General features: G+C 35.3%; 1 protein-coding gene across 2 annotated transcripts in view; it reads left to right on the top strand.

Annotated features, from left to right (window-relative positions):
* The first annotated feature begins 6,499 nt into the window (after positions 1-6,499).
* The window catches only part of LOC149803082 (neuronal acetylcholine receptor subunit alpha-10-like), a 191,868-nt gene continuing 175,478 nt past the window's right edge, over positions 6,500-22,889 (top strand). Inside the window, exon 1 of one of the 2 annotated variants that reach the window (XM_089952666.1) lies at positions 6,500-7,145. In XM_089952666.1, the coding sequence (XP_089808792.1) occupies positions 7,143-7,145 (3 nt within the window). In that variant the 5' untranslated portion in view covers positions 6,500-7,142. Of the gene's footprint in view, positions 7,146-12,046; positions 12,158-22,889 lie in introns of those variants that run through there. The other variant, XM_089952667.1, reaches the window with a different exon arrangement.

The following is a 22,889-nucleotide window of genomic DNA, read 5'->3' on the forward strand; positions in this document are numbered from 1 at the left end:
ATGTATAATGTATAATGTTGATGACTGTTAATGTATAATGTATAATGTTAATGACTGTTAATGTATAATGTATAATATTAATGAATGTTAATGTATAATGTATAATGTTAATGACTGTTAATGTATAATGTATAATGTTAATGACTGTTAATGTATAATGTATAATGTATCATGTTAATGACTGTTAATGTATAATGTATAATGTTAATGACTGTTAATGTATAATGTATAATGTTAGTGACTGTTAATGCTAAGATTGCCTTCTTGAAAAGAATTAAAACTGTGCAATGGAAGATGTTGTCTATCTTTTCTTTTGCCGTTATAGCCAGGAAAATACCAAAATTCATTGACATTGTTGACTGAATGGATTTTACAGCTGCAAAAAGTGACTGACTATGAGATATGCTCTTAGTTATCAATGGTGGAACTTCTCTAGTCTGGAAGCAAATATGTGTTGAATATTGCTTAAGAAGAGCACAAAGTAAGACAACAATGTCACCAGACATTTACATTTATAATGTACTTTAACTGTAGCATGACATACAGACAAAATTTCCTGACCTGGTATTGTTGTTCTAGTGATGCTGTTATAAATGGGGAAGTTACGTCATTGAATTGCTAACTTAGAAACTGGTCAAAAAATGACAAAGCAAGAAAATGTGATGAGGATAATGTATAATAAATATCTGCATATGCATAAAGAACATGAAAATAATAACAGATTTGATTCACTGTACCAAATAGCAGTTTTTCTTAAGGGTGCAAAGGAGAGCTATTATGAACAAATTTAATATCGCAGACATCTGCCTAATATAAAAATTCATAAAAATACCATATACGAGTGAGGTCGAAGAGATGCACATTGTTGGATATGTATAATAAAACCAAACATAAGAATATCATTCACTTGACCTGATAGGTCAGTGGGAATTAACAGAATAAAAAGTTGATTCACCCCACTCCCAGACGTATACATGTATTTTTCATGTCAAAATGCCAATTTTGAGAATACATTATGGTCACAGTGCAAACGCAATCCGTTTACCTGGGTGATTATTTTGAAAAACATTGTATACTTAATAGCTTGATGCAGTTCAAAACAGTTGTCATCCAGCCCATTTTGAGACATTTTATTTGTCTTGAACCAGCGTGTCTACTGCAATAAGTGGCTATCTCTGTTTCCAGCTGACTATTGGTATTTTGCTGGCTACATACTGTGCAGTGACTACGTGAGGTGAACAAGCCTCACATCAGTATCAAGACCACCACAAGTCGGAAAGACCAAATTCACAAATATATCCATAACTTTAGTTATTACACAATAATAACTCAGAACGCCACACCATAGCATTAAGTTATGGCATTTGATAAGGGCCAATTTACGAATCTGTCCAATGTCACCTTAAAAGATAAATGGTACTTGAACCCTCATGCAATTTGTCAGTCGGCGTATTCTCAGTTTTGTTCCATGTATTTCTAGCTTAGTAGAAAGGACAGGGGCTTGCTCTGGTTGACAATTCGTGAATGCATACGTGCACGCACACACACACACGCGCGCACAGACACACATACAATCACGCACGCACGCACGCACGCACACACACACACACATACATACATACATACATACATACATACATACATACATACATACATACATACATACATACATACATACGGTACATACATACATACATACATACATACATACATACATACATACATACATACATACATACACACATACATACATACATACATTAATTGTCTTTATAAATCGTAACGCATACTGGCCGAATTATGATGATCAATGAGTCATTTGTCGTTCTTGCTTTTCTTATCCCACTGGTGTGCTTTTCTACGGTGAATCAGTCAATTCTTCTCAAAATAAAATGAATAGTGACGATTTTCTCAGCAAGACAATCCAAAATTTAGATCCTAAGGGGCATTTTATTTTCCAGATTGGATACTATGAGGTGTAAGATACTAGTGGCATATATTTAATTATATTCCTATACAACGACAGTATTGAATCAAAACATCTTGTGGAAATCCAATTAAGCAATACCCGAGAGAAATAAATTGGAATAATGTTTTGTCACTGTAATACGATACCAAGGTGTTAATCGTAAAATATGCAAGCGAGAGAAAGGGAACACAAATAGTTGCTAGTGACATTAATAGCGAAAGGCTCGTACACTTCGCTAACCATTCCGAACAGCTTGCTGAAAGATAAACTTGCTGAGACTGGTAAAGTGTTTGAAAAAGAACCATTCATAATAATATGGTTATTTTTTAAATAATTGAAAAGGTGTTATTTCTGCTTTTTTATTTTTGCTTCTGCTTAGTATTCTTCCAGACCATTTCGACTATTTCGGATGAAGAAGAGCAACTTTACAGACCTGCTTCAAACATCTTCCACATGACATGTAATATTTTATATCATAGAGACCGCTCTTGTGGCCTAGTGGTTAGAGCATCCACCTCGAATGGTTTAGCTTGCGGGTTCGAAAACCCCCCCCCCCCCCCCCACGAGTCGTGCCAAAAACTTATAAAAATGGTACTAACATCTGCCTCGCTTGGCGCTCAGCATTAAGAGGTGAGTGTTATGACTTTTCGGCCTGGTATCAGGATAATGTGACTGGGTGGGACATGATTCTACATATTTGTGTTAATGTGACTGGGTGGGACATGATGCTACATATCTGTGGCATGATGTCCCAGTGCTGACATCGCTATAAACTACCACACTGCAGATGTCTTAGCGATATGACTGTTAAATTATTAAAGCTACGTTAAAGATGCAAATCACACACACACACACATTTCACAGAGAATATGTTCCTGGTAGAATCACTAGACTTACATTCCGCGATAGCATCACTGTTTGTTTTTCTGTGCCCTTTTTAAGTCTGAGATGGCTTTTAGATAAATTAATCACCAAGTACAAAGCCATAAGACTGAGATAATCGTTGGGCGTAACTCCTGGGATTAAATGAATGGCAAATGAAGGCGTCAGAGATAAAATACGGATTCGATTTTTCCTGTGATGTTACGGACGCAGTATTTTAAAATTTGTTTGATCTAGATTTGGAATTGGAGAATCTGATAGTTGACTTTTGTCTTTCTTTTCTCGTTGCCAACTTTAGACAAAAGCACAACTCATCGGTAAATTTGTTTTATTGATTTGTATACAATACCTGAGCCAAGCACACTCTGCTGTAAAAGCTGACTTTGTACAAAGTACGAAATATTCATACAAAACTACTGTATAATAAAACAGTGGTGTTCAAGTACGTGAATTCAAATCGATGCAAATAATCAAACATTAATAGTATCAGCCATTACAAAAGAACGGAAGCAATCACATTGAAAACTCTCATGGAGAACTTTAAAGAAGGCGCTGCATCGAAACACCTAAACATATGCGGTATTTAGGTCAGGTAATATCTTTCTCCAAAAATTAGTATGAGATAGTATGCTAAATTCTCTTGCAAGTTTGTAATTGCTACGAATGATAAAATGGAAGATATTAAATACTGACGTACGACCACAGAGCGTGTAATCCATTTAAACGAACAATAAAAGATGTAGTTTATTTTTACATTTATCGAAATCCTCCTTTTGTCTAAACAGAGAAATATTAGTTGGACCCATAAACTAGAAATATATGCACAAAACAAAATACATATATTAGTCATCTCGAATATTCGAGCTCTAATACATGTGTGCCCAACGGAAAACCTTCTTGAGGAACAACTTTCATTGTCCGTTCTATAACACTGTCACTGGACTTGGCACATTTGGAACTGAGATAGAGAACCAGATCGGGGTACAGGCGCGCGCGTGCGTGTGTACATATATGTGTATGTGTGTGTGTCCCAAAAGCATGAATCAGATAGCACTGGTCACCTAACACCAAAACAAATGGACTTAAATAATTATGACATGTATATAAAAGGAAGCAGACGTAAAATCTGGTTTGATTAGAAATCATTCTATACAGCACGAAGATAGTGATGGATGTCATAGCAGCTTCTCTTGCCAAGGAAATAAGTACAAAAATAATAGCGATTATATATATATATATATATATATATATATATATATATATATATATATATATATATATATATATATATATATATATATATATATATATATATATATATATATATGTATGGCAATAGTCACACTCAGCATTCTACTGAAAGGACATTGAAAAACGCTGTTTAAACACTACGAAAATAGCTTTGATTTTTTTTTATCTCTCAGGGCAGGTGATTGGTTGGGGGTGAATGTTGTCGTAGCACATACTAACACTTCACTGAAAATTACGAAAAAAATTGTGTATGTCGTAGCACATACTAACACTTTACTGAAAATTCCGAAAATAAATTGTATTGTTTGTAAATAGTACAAAATAGAGCTAATGTGGCATCATATGGATCACGTTTATGAATATGTTAGATCTATTGTTTAGGGTCGCTCCACAGACATTATATACTTCTGACAGCGACAGGTGTAAATGAAGCTGTTTGCACTTGCAACATGCACAATGTAGAAAATGTTGGCATAATTTTTTTTACTACATTCCTGCACAAAAACCTCTTTACATGCTTTTGCAGATATTAAAATAGAGAAAACGAATTTTGCCAGGTTAGGTAATACCAGCTTCTGAAAGTGCAGTTAAGACCAAGCTGTGCACTTTATGAACCCAAGTTCACCCGTAAATCATACACCAAAATAAAAGAAATTAAACGGTGTTTAACGGAACATAAGGTATGCAGCGTCGTTTTGAAATAGCCGGTATAATAGGCGAGGGAAACATATGAAAGTCTTTTTCTTTTTCTGTAGACATTAAACCCTACGCAAAATAGGAAACTGCAGAGCCCCACTTTATACTTTATTCAAATATCCTTGTTTTTTCAAGGCCTTCGCTTTTACAGATCACTGGCATTTCACATGTGTCTGCGTGTGTTTGAGTCTCGGGATCGGTCAACGGGGTTCCTGAGAAAGTTTGCCAGTTGCTTTCACTGGATCTGTGGGTTACCCCGGTGTTTATCTGGGTTCTTCCTCAGCTATTATATAATGTCCGCCATGTATAACCTATCGTGCGCTGATAAATGGCGTTAAATCCATGACAACCAACCAGCCAACTTTCTGTATAAACGTTTCTGACCTATATGTAATAAGGCTGGTTGCCTTTAAGGTATAGATGAAAGTGAACGTTTCATAAAACACCTCCATGACTATCCTTTAACAATGGTTGCTATGGTCATATTAGAAACATTGATAATAAATATTGATGTATTAATGATCAATATATATATATATATATATATATATATATATATATATATATATATATATATATATATATATATATATATATATATATATATATAACTTAAATCAATGATAGTTCCAAAGACCTCGCATTGTTTATGAAACCGCACATGATTTACCCATACTATGTTATAAGTTTATTTTCATTACCCATTTTAGACCAAACTTCAATTATTTATTAAGACACATTTGACTATTACTTTTAACTTTGACACATTTCACTATTACTTTTAACTTTGATTGACATTTACTTTAAATTTTGTTTGACTATTACAAGTAACTTTGTTTGTGGTTAGGTCAAAATGGGAAAACCGTTTAATGTACACTTAGTCGTTCCATTAAGTATGTTTCTCATTTGTGAGGTTAAGTGGTCAAGATTTACAAGTAGAACGGTGTTATAGACTAGGGGCCTCATGCCTAGCGAATCAAAAATCTGCGTTAGCGAGGTTTGATAGTCCACGTTTTCTACTATTTCTAGGGATCTCAAGACGACAGTCGTGGTCAACTGAAAGGTTCTTAAACGTGCTAACACCACAATTAATTATATCTAATCACTTAATCAACACACACATCGAAACCTTAATTTCACAATTGCGTGTTTTTTCTTGTTTCACATTTGAATGATTCAAGTCTGTTTTAATCATATATTAATACTTCATGCCTTGCAATTAGGAAATTAGGAAGGATCAATTATGCAAACTAATCCATGCTTCTATAACGTCTCGTGAACGTTCTGCATTATGGCGAATACTCATAGAAATTGGCTAATTTCTAGAGCAGGGTAATATCTTCCCACCACTGACTCCCCATAATCAACAAATAGTTTCTAAAATCTACCAAACGTGGAGGCAAATTCAAACAAGACATACCCTAGGTTTTTATTTTTATTTTATGCAATAGTTTCTCAAGACGATATGAATTTACAGCATCCAAACTGAGCATTAGGAACAGAAGAAAAGTCAATTGAATAGATCATGACGTCATGTGACATTAATGGCTTTTAAACAGCCCTGAGACAAAAGCATGAGACCGCCGGACTGGTAACTAAAGTGCCTCTGTATTGATCGCCTGCACTCAAGTTTAATGCAATGTGTGCTGTATGTATCTGACGAGTTCCAATTCGGCTATGGATACGTGCGCAGGCCAACCCATCCCAGAACGGAAAAAATGAAGATTGCTACATATGTTCCCCCCGGGGTGTCATGGAAATGAACAATGTTGTTGCCCATACTCATTCGCTTTATAATGTGCAAGTATTATTAAGTGTTACTGTTTTTGTTCAATTTGGACTATTTCTATCTCAGTCCACCTTTCCTCTCGCAAAACCCTCACTCTTTTCATTCGAACATCACTCTTTCCATTAGGATTCCCATGGGAGTCATACCAAATCCCTCTAGCGAGATCGTATATTCATGGTCTGCACAGTGTAACAGAGGACTGCTAATAAAGAGTCGTTCCAATAGCGGTAACTTAACAGAGTTTGCAAGCGGTCCTGCACAGGTAGTGAGTCTTTCGAGGGAGGTGTGATATTATCTTTCAAGAGATTTGTATACCAAGCCATTATTTCACACAGAGCTATGTTGAAAGGAATACGTTTCATAGGGTTGCCACTGTACTCAAGTTATTTTTGATCCAGATTTTCGAGGAAGTGTATATTCAATATTATATTTTCTGAGGAAGGTATTACAGAGAGATGGAAATTTTGGAAATATGCCACAACCATCTTTTGGAAATGGAAGACATTGGAAATTCAGCTTCTTGCAGATAGGACCGAGGGAAATAATACCAGCTATATGGTAAGTAAAAATAAGTGATAAATTTTTCATTCGCTTTGCAGCAAACTTCGGTATGTTTGCTTAGAGACCATATTCCATGTGATAATCTAGGCGAGAGTATTGATTTTTCTTACAGAAAATAATGAAAAACAAGGAATCTTTTGCCCCAATTCAGATTTTAAATATTAAAAATGTTAGCCTGTAAACTGGATATGCGAAACGTGGTTTACTCCATTGATATACGGCTTTCTATGTTTAAATTTGAAGATTGATGAAAGTTTGCCTTCTTCCTTTTTTGCATAAAAGAACATTTTATTTGTAACTTCAAAGAGAAGGAAGAGGAAAGTTCGATATTTTGGTGTGTTTTTTCTTTCAGTAAAAAAGGTGAAAAATACCAGGAAACAATGCACGAATTCGCAGCGCAATAAACGTTCAGCATGTTCGACTTAGTGTCGGATGTATGATACTATTTTTTGTAGAAACTCTCATCTTTTAGTATCGTTCAGATCAAGGAAAACTTATATACGGGGTCCTAGCATTCGTGAAGTGGACATGTTATGCATATTTACGGGGAAATATAACATTATGTGAATCTTGTATGCGTATGATTTACTAAAGTTGCACATTTACAAAATCGCATGTGTCGGTTTGCATAGGTTAAAGATGTGGTTTAATACGGTTTATCAAAAGGTTAACAACGGTTCTAAATTGTGAATTTCTTGCTTCGCCCTCTATATTTTATGCTGGAAATGTGTTTAAAATTGCAAATTATACATTAAATATTAGCTCATAAGAAGAGCAAACTAAGGACGGTTGTAGGAGCCGGCAGAATACAATATTTTTTCATGCTAGCGTTTGATGAATAAATGAGAGTGTCAGTGTAAATAGAGGAAGATTATTGTTTTCCCTTGTGTTATTGTTGGGGTCTACAAATGGATATCACACAAAAAATAGCACTAAAAGAGTGGCACGCTTGATATCAAACAACATTATTAATTTAAAAAATCTTTGACCGGAGCAAAAGTTTACATGCACATTGGTATTTATAAGTTCTGACATATATGGCTCCAATGAAAGTAGATGATCGTTTTGCAGCTAAACTGTTGTACATACTTTGATAAAATAAGCCATAAATGAACATATGTATGCATGCGTTACTGGACTTATAATACGTTGGTATGTTTTTTTTCTCACTAGCCACCAAGCCAAACAGATATCTGTCATTTTTACCGTAAATATGCATTGAATTATTCATGAACAGATATTTCCTATTGATAGATTATTTTTTTTTTTTTTTTTTTTTTTTTTTTACTTTGATGTAAGATTTAAGGCAGAGGTGGAAGACGCTTCAACTCAAGTCACGCAAAGCAATCAGGTCCCTGTCGGAAGTCTACACATTCATCAACATCACCAGACAGAAACACCCGAGCAATTTTTTTTCTTCATGCCTACGGTCAAATAAAGGTTAGATAAGGACCATTCTGAAATACAGATGTAGTGCATGCAATTTACTGTTTTCAGTTTGGTTAACATTCGTAAAGCCATGAGAAGATATAATGTTTAACATGACGTTTTAAACCCTGAAATAAGATAGAGCTTGAACTATTGATGGATGCGGTTTCCACAGTTGTACCCTTAATATTATCTCCAATTGATACATTAATTTTTGTACGTTATCATTTATATTTTTTTCTTCATCCGTGTACTGGTTTGTTGTCTATATTTTTCAGTGTATTTTATATACAAATCATTTGCCGATTATTTGTTTTCTTCTTTGATCGCGGTAGTTAACACTGACAAACGGGTCTTTACGTTATTCGTGGTTGGCAAGTGTGTGTAGGTACCTCTTTCCGAAACACAATTTATGGAAGAACCACTACTTGTAAATAATAGATTCACCCTATATAAAATGAACGCATCATATACGACAGTTCTATACAAATTAACAATAAAAGGTCATTTTATGAGGTAGTTTCTACAAGCCATTGTTTGAAGCCTTTGATGTAATTTTAGTAACCGCAAGAAGTTTTATTAAACCGTGGTACTCCGTGTATTATACCGTAGTCAACTGTATCGTATCCTAAGCTGACGTTAAGGATACCTATACAAAATGTGAAGAAAAAAAATTGAAATTATGTTCATTCATTTGCTTATACTAGCAAACGCAATGCCCAACTGCATTTAGGTAGATATAATAATTGAATTATACATAGAAAAACCCCAAATTAGTCTGATCATTCAGTTGAACTTAATTTAAATATTTACAGCTATTTCAAACGTGCACTGCAAAGGGTGTCATAAACAGTAAAGTGCCTTTCAGTAAAATAAAATGTAGCTTCATTGTTTAAATCATACCTGAGTTAACGGGTTCTACTCAGATTGCAAGAGGTCAATATGTCTACACACAACTTGTGAAATAAAGGAGAGTTCTAATAAACGCACATGATCTATCATCTTTAAAAAAAAAAAAGTTGTTGTGGGTTGTTGTCTGTTTTTGTTTTTTTTTGTAATGATAAATGTAAAACTATAACATTTGCTGCATAGAGTTCAAAGTCGCTTGCATTTTGTGAAATGTGGGGTACTTAATACTATAATAAACGCCATACTTCATTACTGCATAAACTCTTAACATACTTTCAAGGATTTTAACAAATAAAACAATAAAATACTTACAAACAGGACTTGGTTAAAAAAAATTCAGATTATTTAGCAGTCTCTAGTTTTAAAAATACAAATTGCATGCGACTTCATTCACAGTCGATAATTTAGTAACACAATCGGAACACTCTCTAGCCTATGCTAAATTCCGCGAGGTACACCGATAATTTAGATACATTATGTTTCCCAAAAATATCACACTGTTCATGTGATATCAGTAATAATTGGAAACGGATATTGGAGGGAAAACGGAAGTTAAGTTAGTAATTACGAAAGAAATGGGTAATTACTACATAATGAATCGTCGTTTACTTCAGTCGTAATATGGATTTTCAGGAAAAGACTTTAATTGCTGATCGTGAAATGAGAAGTATTGCATCCTAATATCAGTGGCTTTGATCGAAAATGTGTGTGTGTGTGTGTGTGTGTGTGCAAGATTCCGTTATAAAATATAGTTTGAGTGCTTAATATTTATCATACTTTCATAAACACACAATAAATAAAATTGACCATGCTGGTCGTCTTCCGTTTTTGTTTGTTTATTTATTTCGTCTGCAATGGTATTCATGCAGGTATGCACTAAAATCGAGTGAAGAAGATACAATGAAAGAGACAGAATATATAGAAATAAAATTGGATCTTCAAGTGGCTTTTACTTTAGAGTGTAATTTCACAAAAAATAACTTTCCCTTTGTACTTGCAACATGTTAATTATGTTTTTGTCAGATTCTCTTCCATCGTAACTTGCAACATTTTTAATGGAAATACAACACAGTTTACATACAACTATTTTCATTTTTTTAAAACAAATAATTAGGATATATACTGATTAAAGAGTTTATGGATCGCTACATGCAAATGACACCATTGTCAAACATACAATCTATTGACACAAGCTTGTCCTCGTTTGACTCCGCTAAATGTCCAGAATGTCACAATGCATTACAAAAGAGCCTTCTTCTACATTTCAATCTCAACGATACAGTTTGACTTTTTACATTAAGACATAACGGATGATACATATCATGACGTATTTTATGGTTCTATAGATACAAAAATGTTTGAAAGCTAAAAGTTGAAACGAAATAATTTTTAATAATTATTTCTTGTTGTGTGCTCTATCGTTGTCTTTTTCCTTTAAAATCTAGTATATATTAAAACAAGAGAGACACAAACTATTTTTCCGTCTCCTTTTACCTCAGTTTTGTCTCAATACCACGCTCAGCACTAGGTGCATCACAAGTTCCTTTGAGTCATCAATTACTTGAGGAGGAGCGATTTCAAGGTAGTATTGTGGGCCAGAATTAAGAATTAGTAGCAATATGATGCTTCTATTTATAGGTTCAAAAAGTACAATAAATTCGATTAGTAACCCTTATGTACCAAAAATGTATCACTCGCAAATATATATTAATTGAAAATTTAAATACACTGATTTTTCTCCAACATCTGAGTTAAGGTGACGAACATAAGAATCTGAAATATTCAGCAAAGTCACTAAACAGACAGAATCAAGAACCCGACGGTACTCGGTTATATCAGATTCAAATTCTTAATAAATTCCACGGTATGTTCGCATTTTCTCATATATATATATATATATATATATATATATATATATATATATATATATATATATATATATATATATATATAATGTATTAAATTTGATTGTGTGTATTAATGCTGTTTCTCCATGAAAAACATCCCATGAGACTGAAATAAAGCGACAAAGTCGAAGTCGTAAATAATAGTTTAACGCACAAGCCATTGTCATCGATAGGAAAGGAATTCAGATGGGTCCCATAATAAAAACTTGGCTATAATTCAGAGACCCGGTAACGGTAAGGCACCACGAGGCTATCGATTTTTGGGCTGAACTTCTATAATAGGAGTCTTCGGTGTAATGAATCACGTGGCGGGGAACCTAATTTGTTCAAGTGAACATTTTTGATTAAAGAAATCCAATCTTTCCTGTTTGCTGCGTAACTGCCAAATTACCAAGTCAAATTTTCTATGCTAGATCAAAATCTCGACACAAAATAGTATTAATTCTGCAGTTCTCGTGTTTTAAAAGGGAGTACATCTTTCTACAATCTACATTATGTGAAACCTGTGTAGAACGATCTAAATGCCGTTTTCTGGTAAATCTATCACTAAGGAGTGTGAAATATATCGGTACCGGAATGTACCGTACATATTCACGCAAAGTATATAAAATTCGGTTCACAGTTTAACATATTAGAAGATCAACATTTCTGTTTGTAGTCCAATGTTGATATAAACACAGATCACTTGGACTAATATTTTGGAACGACACGTCACCGGGAGCCTGATAATAGGCTGTGCAAATTCCGTGTCCGGTCTTCTGAAAGGTAAGTGTTGTGGGCGTTTATGGAAGCAAAATACAGATTCATGTGGAAGAGATCATGTACCTGGCTGTGGCATCTCACATGTTTTGTCTTATCATTTATCAATCTAAACTACTACCTCAGGTTTTGATATCTCGATATTGTAAGCACGCAAACCCAACCATACATATAAGCGTGAAGGCGCACTGACGACAAAACATGGCCAGATTTATATTAAACACATTAAAACTTTAATTAAGAAGAAATGGATATGCAGCCTAAATTTACATTTATTACAACATCATCTTTGATAGCTGAATGTATGGAGAGAAGAGAGATAGCTGCGGTTATACAGTCACTCTTGTTTCCAAGACTTTATAGCAGCGACAAGGCATTCTTTGTTCGTGTTTGTTTATTACACCCCTACAAAAGACTGGATGTTTGTTTAAAATGTTCAAAAAAGTTTAATGGAGTAAAATGCTACTGAGTTTACGATTAAATAAACACACGATGTTGTCCTCACGAACATTAACTCTGCTAACTTATATAAGTAACTTGTTGGAGTTTTTTCTCTCGATATGACGTCATTATGTTTGCATGCAAATATTTTGAAAATCCTGAGGATCTCTAAGTTTCTTTTAGTAGTTATACATATTTTTGCGATTAATTTTGATATTATTATTAACATCTTTAGATAGCATATCCAAAAAACGGACTGCAAGCATTATATCTGGCAAAGTCGCATTTACCGTAATTTCAGACGCATGATAGTTTTCTACTTGATAAAATACCATCATAAAGCGTCTGAGCTATGTTCTTTCTTGTTCTCATTGTTTCTCGAGAGTATGTAAATAGGCTTTCAGGTCCTATATATCAGCAGCAACTAAAACCGTGAATAAGTCTAGACTACTTGGTGGATCGATTAGAGCCTGGCTTTGTCAACCTGTCAAAAGGTGCCATTATGTGCTCCTCCAAAACGTTGATATGTAGGATTAGCAAATATAGACTTGGCAACTGAAGCAGGATGATTTAGTTAGTTTATATTTTGATATATACATACAGAATCTATGGATAGATAAATGACTCTTTTTCTCAGTGAATCCCTTACAAAATATGCATATACGTTGTTGAAAGAGGCATATTAAATCTGCAACAAAAACATAGTATATAAATGTAAATCAAGATAAATTGACTTTACTAACGTTATTTTGACCTTTCTTGTTACTTCTTTACTTAACAGGAATACAATATAGCAAGGGTAGATTACAATAATGCACGAATGCAACAATTACGCAAACGGCATACGTATTTTTACCTGAACAACGCCTTTTAAACAGCTGACATGATGCTATATGAAATGTAAAGATATTATATCGTAGCAAGCTGTATTTCAACAGTCTAATTCAAATCATATAATAAACAAATATAGACCTTTACTTTCGTGGATATTAAGTATATTGAATCAGTAAACCGTTTCAGATTGACCTTCATGCTACTCAGGATGTATACTGATTCAAAAATTTCATATCCACTTCATCAAAGATCAGTAATTATGTAATATATACGTGTATGAATGTTCGTTGCTGGGGTACGTTATTCAAAAAGCACACCGTCAACATTAGCCAATCCAGCTTATAGTATTATATTTCCAACGTCATGGTCCTATTTCACACCAAGCTGTACTTAAGAGTATATTGGATTTTTTTTGGGGGGGTGGGGTTGTATTTGCTGAACTGTAGCAATATTCCAATATTATGATGCAGAACTTATAATCCATGCTAGATTCTCTCATATGCTTAGAAAATAATTTTCATTTGTCTAAGTCCGTTACTATAATTTCTCCCTCATTTTGATCATATTTGATTGTACTAAAGTCTCCACTGCGAAATATTTATATTTGTTTGCAATATTTACCGATTTAAATGTTCTTATTATCCTCTGTACTATCGCCGCTAAGTTAGCGCCTCTGTTATATGATGATTTAGTACCAGAATTTTGGATATTAAACCTACCCTGACCCCCAGGGTTAAAATTAAAGTCAGCCACCTATTCATGAAAAACCAACAAGGATATGCACAGTTTCGTCTATTGGTTCAACTAAAATCATATAGAAGTCGCAAACATTCAGTGTGATAGACAACATAAAAAAACAAATCCTGGATTCTTTCGTGTTTCTTTTGCACTGTGAGGAGTTTGTTTTCTTTACCAGATTAGTATAATGTGCACAAAAAGTTACGATAATTTAGGCAAATGCAAAACTCTGCTTGACGAAGAAGACAATAAACTGACTGCGTAAAACATCGACTTCTACGAAAGCCGCTCTGGGCTCCACTAGTATAGCGATATTAATGCTAGTTTGCTCTGCGCTCCACTAGTATAGCGATATTAATGCTAGTTTGCTCTGCGCTCCACTAGTATAGCGATATTAATGCCAGTTTGTTCTGCGCTCCACTAATATAGCGATATCGATATGGATAATAGTTCTGGTTAACAATGATTTGTTGATCTTTGCGGGTTTAAAGTCTTGCAATAGGAATTAAGTGACAATGCTGCTAATTTCCACTGCAGGTTGTACTCTGTAGCATAATTAAATTTCATAAATAGTGTCAGCTACACAATGTAAAGATTGAACAGACCATGGTATTGATATATAGGAATGTAAAAATTATAATAATATTGCAAATAATTAGTTAACCTTGCTAAAAATTGAATTTAGGAAATCCTACAAATTGCTGACGTTGTTTATCAGCATAGCTAATATATTCTAAAAGGATACGCCAGGCAACCGGTTTGTAATACTTTTTGCCATTAGGATAGTTACAACATTCTAAAAGGATAAGCCAGTCAACCGCCATGGTGTCATGAAGAAGAAACCGATGAATATAATCAAATTTGTCACAAACAATGTAATACTTTGTTCTTAATGTTATGCTAAAAAGAATGTGGATTTATGTTTCTTTACAGATAATTTTTTCCTGATAACAACTAAGACGTTGCGAAGAAGTTGATTTTAACCTCTTACACGCATAGCAGCTACACTGTCTTCTGCATTTCTACTTGGCAAAATTGATACATCAACGTGATTTTGTTATTTTCATTGTAAAAGTTACGAGCTGCATTTTGACTAAATCATTCTTCTTCCACAGTAAGAATGCCTATGAAATTAGTTTTCATTATTTCGGTGTTCGTTTTAGCTTTCTCGTGCAAAATTATAACTATGGATATAGATTTATTTTATGATGTCCACCTATTGAAATTATGGAATATATGCCGATTATAATAGTAATTTTAATAGTAGTAGTGTAATTAATACTTTGGCTGCTGCTTTTATTATAACACTATTTGACTGCTCGGGTGGTCTAGTGGTTAGAGGTGTCCACCTCGGATGCGGGAAGCCGCGGGTTCGAACCCTGGCCGAGTCATACCAAATACTTATAATAATGGTACAAGCAGCTGCCCTGCTAGGCGCTCATCTTTAAGAGGTTAGCGTTAGGGCTGGTCGGCCTGGTGTCAGGATAATATGACTGGGTGAGACATGATGTTAATTCTGCTAGACATTACTGTAAACTGCCACATTGCAGATATCGTAGAGATATGACTGAGCATTTTTAAAGCTACCTTAAAAATCCAAATCACACACACACACACATACACACAAACACAATGCCATTCTGCTCTAAATACATCCCTTCCACCAATCATTTCAAACTGACGTGTTTCTCTTTCAACTTACATCTTTCACGACTTTCTCAAATAGAAGATGCACATTGTACTGTAGAAATATATCCAGTTTCTTACATGTAGTACATGCAGTTGACTTTGTAGTATTGTTTCATCCCAAAATGATTGCATGTTCTGATCATTGGATTAGTGTTTCGTGTTTTTAAAAATCTGCATTTGGTTACGGTCATTTAATTAATCTGGTATTAATGAGATTATCTCTTCAGAGTTAACATTGACGTTCTGCTACATTATTCCAATCTCACATGACTGTATCAAGGATTTTCGATCTAAAATAACTGAGACAAAAGCTAAAAGGTCTAATAATTTCGGAGGTGAAAAGCATTTTAAGAAGTACAAGAAAACCAAACACGTTCAATATTGCAGAAAATATTATATAAAGTTACTGAGACCATAGTTTATTTATCACCTGTGTACCGACATCTCCAGAAAATTATCTGGTTGTACAATGGTTGTAAGTATCAAAAACATTATTTCATTGTTGCTGATGAATAAAAGGACGCTTTGTTTGGTATTTGAGGAACACTGAAGTCCCTTATCACTGAAGTCTCTTATATAAGGCTTGTTGTGATTTCAAATTAAACCCTCGATAATCTCGTCCGAGCTAACAGGCTTCCAACATACTACAGTAAGCCTCTAAAAATCTCGTCCGAGTGAACAGGCCTCCAACATACTACAGTAAACATGGATAATAAAATCTCGTCCGAGTCAAAGGCCGCCAACATCCAAAAATATAACAGGATATAAAACTCTCGTCCGAATTAATAGGTTTCCAACACACTACATCAGGCCTGGATTAACATAATTTTTTTTTAATTGTAATGTCTTGGAACTATTGCCCAATGAGCGTCTCGAGCCACGTGCGTTTGAGTTTTCTTTTTTCTCCAAATACACGTACATGCACTGTACATTAAGACGAATCTGCTAATGAGGGTAATGGGGTGACCTGTCTAACCTAAGTACACAAGCTTTACGCATGAGAAAAACGAAACATAAAATACTTTGATATTATTACTGTGCTATCACATTTAATCGATGGATGTCATATGAAATTGACGATAAATAATCAATATCTTTTACACCGTTAAGTTTTAACTTTTGTCAGTTCTAATTTGGAAATGTTTTATGGTAAGCGACGGTACGATACTGATGCATGTGCGTGTGTGTGTGTGTGTGTGTGTGTGTGAGATTTTGGTTTTTAACGTCGCATTAACAATTGTCAGTCATATCGCTACGACGTCTGCGGTGTGGCAGTTTATAGTGATATCTAGCACTGGGGCATCATGCCGCAGACATGTAGAGTGATGTCCCACCCAGTCACATTATCCTGACAACCAGAATAACGACCAGTCCTAACACTAACCTCTTAATGCTGAGCACCATGCGAGGCAGCTCTTAGTACCATTTTTATAAGTCTTTGGTATGACTCGGCCGGGGATCGAGCCCACGACCTCTCACATTCGAGGCGGACGATCTAACTACTAGGCCACCGAAGCGATCGATACTGATGCAGTAGGCCTACCATATCAGTATGCCTACAGGGTACAGTTCTAACGACGTGTGTCGCAACATCAGGAAATTTCTAATTCGTGATTTTCTTGAAAATTTATATTTTCTGTCCTGGAAGTATGGTAAGTGTTCAATCACTAATGAAATGATACGTTACATGGAAATCTTTTTTGTGGAATAGCATGTGGACTGATGAATGAGCCACTCCGGTTGGTAAGTACAAGAGTTTACATTTGCAATCGCATTATTATATTTGATTCAATTGCGGCGGATTATGAGTGATCACCAAAGTTTGAAGAAACCAGTTTGACATAAAACATTTCTGGTTTTTGCTGGCTTTGCACGTGAGAGAGATCGGTTTCGTGTGGCCAGTGATGCTTATTGCCTGTGTGTCTGGAATATCAAATAGCTCGTCTTATATGGTGTGTATGTGGGGTGAGGCATGGGTGGTGGTGGTGGCGGGTGTCAAAATATTTTGTATTTTGTTTACAGAGATGGAGAGACCTTAAGTTGTTACATGAATGTATTTCTTTTTCTAATAAATCTATTGTTGTTGCTTTTAGATTTTATAACATCTCCGTCAGGCACAGCAGAAGACTGTAAGAATTTATTTTTAAATGTAGTTCCTAGCGCGTGGACACCATCACTGAGACAACAGGTCTAAGATAACCAGACTGAGATTGAAAAAGGAAGGTTATAAAAAAACAGACATATTTCTTTATCGCATGGGTGAGAAAATAAACTCTCCTCCGAGTTAACAGGCCTCCAGCATATTACTGTAAGCCTGGATACTAAAATCTCGTCCGAGTTAACAGGCCTCCAACATACTACTGTAAGCCTGGATACTAAAATCGCGTGCGAGTTAACAGGCCTTTAACATACTACTGTAAGCCTGGATAATAAGATCTCGTCCGAGTTAACAGGCCTCCAACATACGACTGTAAGCCTGGATAATAAAATCTCGTCCCAGTTAACAGGCCTCCAACATAAGACTGTAAGCCTGGATAATAAAATCTCGTCCCAGTTAACAGGCCTCCAACATACGACTGTAAGCCTGGATAATAAAATCTCGTCCGAGTTAACAGGCCTCCAACATACGACTGTAAGCCTGGATAATAAAATCTCGTCCGAGTTAACAGGCCTCCAACATACGACTGTAAGCCTGGATAATAAAATCTCGTCCGAGTTAACAGGCCTCCAACATACGACTGTAAGCCTGGATAATAAAATCTCGTCCGAGTTAACAGGCCTCCAACATACGACTGTAAGCCTGGATAATGAAATCTCGTCCGAGTTAACAGGCCTCCAACATACGACTGTAAGCCTGGATAATAAAATCTCGTCCGAGTTAACAGGCCTCCAACGTACTACAGCTAGACCTCCATGTAATAAAAATTATTTCAGGTATCATTAAAATAACTGAACAGTCAGCTGTCCTTCCACCCTTTTGTTGTCCGTAGGAAAGCCATTAATATTTTTTTAGATTTTTCCAGGCGATTTTCTGATCACTAAATAGGTACCTCGTATTCTGTATAATGTGCCTAAGCACAAATAGTTCAACTTCTTTGCTTCTTATGTAGAATATCAAAGGGAACAGGTGTGATCTTGGCCGGTTCAAGAATTGTCATTTGAACCAAAAATTCCAATCATTGTATTCGCATGCAAATAGCTGCATAAAATGTAACATAATCTAGACTGATATTATATTTATATATCATGTGTTCAGTTTAGTGTATTTGAAATGCACTGGAACTAAACAAACTTTTTAAATTATTGAAGGAAATATTCAAGGAACATGGTCAGCGAAATGATTCCTTTAAATATTATCATGTTGTAACGAACTCCCATCAAGAAGCCCTATACACAGGTATCGAGATCCTTATGGAACGTAGACTTATGGAATTTTAACCGCACTTTTAAAACAGTATTTACTTTATCATGTCAAGAAATGGGAGCAAAGTGTGATTCTCAAGGACACTCCAAGGCAGCCAACCCAGAATAACCAGGGCGGGTATCGAACCCACGACCCTTTGAATAAGAGCCCGAAGTCTTATCAACTAAGCTTCGGAGCCTCTTCTGTTGTATCGAGGATGTTGCATATGTATATCTGGCAGTTTGGATGTATATTTGACAGAACTGGTGAAGAGATAAAAATGGCTCGCTTTTACAGTCTCTTGAGAAAATAAAAACGATATAAACTTGCTTAAAATAACTACCTAACATAACCATATATCCATGCCACATAAAGTATACACTTAAAACAATAAGTACCGATGCTTACATGAAGTTAATTTACACAAAAAATAGTATTTCTATTAAAGTATCGTAATGTCTAATACACTCCTGAATGAATACGGTATGAACATTTGAAAATAACATATATCAAATAATGCATGTATATATGAAAACTGACTTTTAATATTCAAATAAGAGATATCTTGAAATGCAATGAAAGTGAATGTCTGAATCGGATATTTGCTTATTACTTACAATATCATACTCAGCAATATTTTCTCTCTGTTGCAGCCATGATAAACTTTAATTAAATTTTCTATAACTATATGGAAGCTTATCGAAATAATTGCGACCATAAAACATCAAACATCTGCCATTTTGTTCATCCTTAAGTTTAAACATACTTTATTTCCGTACATGAAGCAAATATGGTTTACAAGTACAGCTCCTCCCCCACCCACCCCAAAAAAAAAACAAAAAAAAAACGCACACTTTATACAATAACAAAGAGAGGGAAACATATATTGGAACAATAACTTGTGCATCTGTAATGTCTTCCATGCAAAGTCTCGTACAGCTATCTCAGAAATCAATAAAGAGGTATCGGTACTTCTCCGTTCCTATAGTATGTACTCTGTATCCCTTTGTCCCACAAAGACAGTTATTTTCAGACAACTGGTGATTTTCTCCACACTGCTATTTTATGAAAAGTGTGAGAGAGGTATTATTATTCCCTGTGTTGCTGCAGCCAGTAGCCTAATGAACCAAAATTAATCCAATAGTCAGTGGTACTAGTTTTTACAATTAAAAAAAAATCTCTGCCAGTGTGACACTGTTTGATGTCAATACTTGGAAACTACTCGAGAATGAAAGAGAATTCTCGACCCAGCCTCCCTTAGCCACCTCGAACAATATACGGAAGCACGCATATGGGATGATTTACGTCTTAGAGCCCGCAGAGGGTGATGGTATACAAGAGTGCGCATCGGGCATGGTCTATATCATAGCCCGCAGCGGGTGATGGTATACAGGAGTGAGCATCGGGCATGGTCTATATCAGAGCCCGCAGGGGGTGATCATACACATTAGCACTCTTTGGTCGCACTTTTAAAAATGGAATAAACTTCAGTCGTCAGTAATAGGTCCCGTAGAAATCAATGAATTATTATTCAGCTGTTATTCTTTATATACTTTAAATACTAAAACACTCCACGGGTTATCCTATGCAAATAAACATTGATGTATAGGAAGTATAAAAAAGGGAAGAAAACGCACAATCAACTACTATTTTATTAGAACTGTTACCGTTTGCAGCATGTATTTGCAGACATACTTTGTTTGTATTCGATAAATGTACATGTAGATGAACGTGGAATACATTACCATGTCTAAGCTCTATTTAGTCACAAGAGTATTGCTTTGTTTGGTGTTTCACATCACATCAGCACCCTAAGCAGGGCCGGCGCCAGACCCGGCCAGACTATCTGGCGCCCTAGGCAAGGTTAGATTCTGGCGCCCCCCCCCCCCCCGAAAATATCAATTTCAAGATTTATAAACCATATATTTTTTTTAAAATGCGCCCCCCTCAAATCAGCGCCCTAGGCTGCTGCCTAATTTGCCTATATGGTAGCGCCGGCCCTGACCCTAAGGTCATATCGTGCGGAGGCAATAGGAGTACAGTGTCTTGCTTAGAGATACGCCACGGCTTCTGATCACGGCTAATGTTCTGCATTCTTCCGGTCCGGCAAAGTTAACCATTGAGTCACAACTACTCACTTTGATTCCACAGAATACATAGTTTTTATTAAGCCTGTCTGTCAACGTGTTTCTAAAAGCTCTGACAAGAGACCATTATTGAGTTAAAGATTCAAGAACAACTCTGTAAGGAACAAAACTACGATTTCTCCGCAAAATCGCGCATGATGTTTTCCTTGGGATCAAGAGACAACAAGACAGCAGAACAGCAGCCAAGAATACTCGTTAGGGAGCTACGGTTGTGTTGTTGAAACACGAAAAGTTGATGACGAATGGAAATTAGTATATTTCATTCTGTAAAAGTAAACATTTGCTATTTAAGCTTATCTGAGCAAGGTTTTAAGGGGTACATATCTACTAGTGCTGTAAATCTGACCCCATGCAGGGTAAAATTGACTCGTACAAGTCTATCAGCAGCTTTAATGAAAATTATTTGAGGCTCTTTTTTTAAATAAAATGTTTCCAAGCGAGAAATGAGCCGTTTAGCGCATCAAACGTGTGGACCGTATTTCTGCAATGGAAAAAATAATGAGAAAATATTTTTAAACACGGAATGTTAGAAATGACCATCACAGATCCCAAACTTAATTTTGAGCATATTTAGCAAAAAATTAAATCCTAGCTTGGAAAAAAGACTATATTAAATTAAACTTAAGTTTAATCGCATTCATATTGTTACTGTAGTTGTGTTTCTCACAGTCAATCGTAACCAGAGACCACGTGACTCTATACATAGGTTATTAAAAGCTGTGCAATGAGTAACAAATCAGTAGCCAACTATCAGATGTGTTAGTAGTTTTATTTCATATTTTTATCAGAATAATCACCAGAAACAAAAGCACCGATGGTCTTAATCATACGACGTCGAAGTAAGTAAGTGGTCACGCATTGTTGACCTAATGCTTTATTTAAATTAAATGTCCATTTACAGGGACTCCCAAACTCCTGCTAACGTTATTTTCCGGACTACGTTTCCAACTGTCGTTCCACAACCTCATTTAAATACGTCAGTCTCTGAAGAATAAAAAATATATTCACAGTGTTGTGCACATATTGCAAAGTCCTCCGATTTGTATGTCCTGACAATATGGAGATATTACTATGCAAAAATTGTGTTCTTCTAATTTTGTGATATTCATTCTGAAGTAGATGTTACCTTTAATTACAGTGTTCAAAGATATCAAACTGCTGCAGGTGATCCTATGTTGTGACTGATTATCATTTTTGATAATGGTAGCGAATTCTTTTAATCCCAACCGTACATGTGTTTTATTACCATCCACAGCAAAAAAAAAAACTATTTAAGCACGATAGCAAAATCTGATGAGTACCCCGGTATGCATTACAGATCAGCTATTTCTGACATGCATACGCTGCTCCTTTATCTAGTCTGGACCCCTTATCACGTGACTTTTGTTTAAATATATTCTTGGTTTTGATCCCGTGAAAGTATCTGCTCAACCACAAACAGGTGATATTGATGACACTTGGAATAAAGTCGTGACCTCGATAAAAG

This window comes from Sinohyriopsis cumingii, chromosome 3 (assembly GCF_028554795.1).
Source record: "Sinohyriopsis cumingii isolate HCF-2022 chromosome 3, ASM2855479v2, whole genome shotgun sequence".
Lineage (NCBI taxonomy): Eukaryota > Metazoa > Mollusca > Bivalvia > Unionida > Unionidae > Sinohyriopsis > Sinohyriopsis cumingii.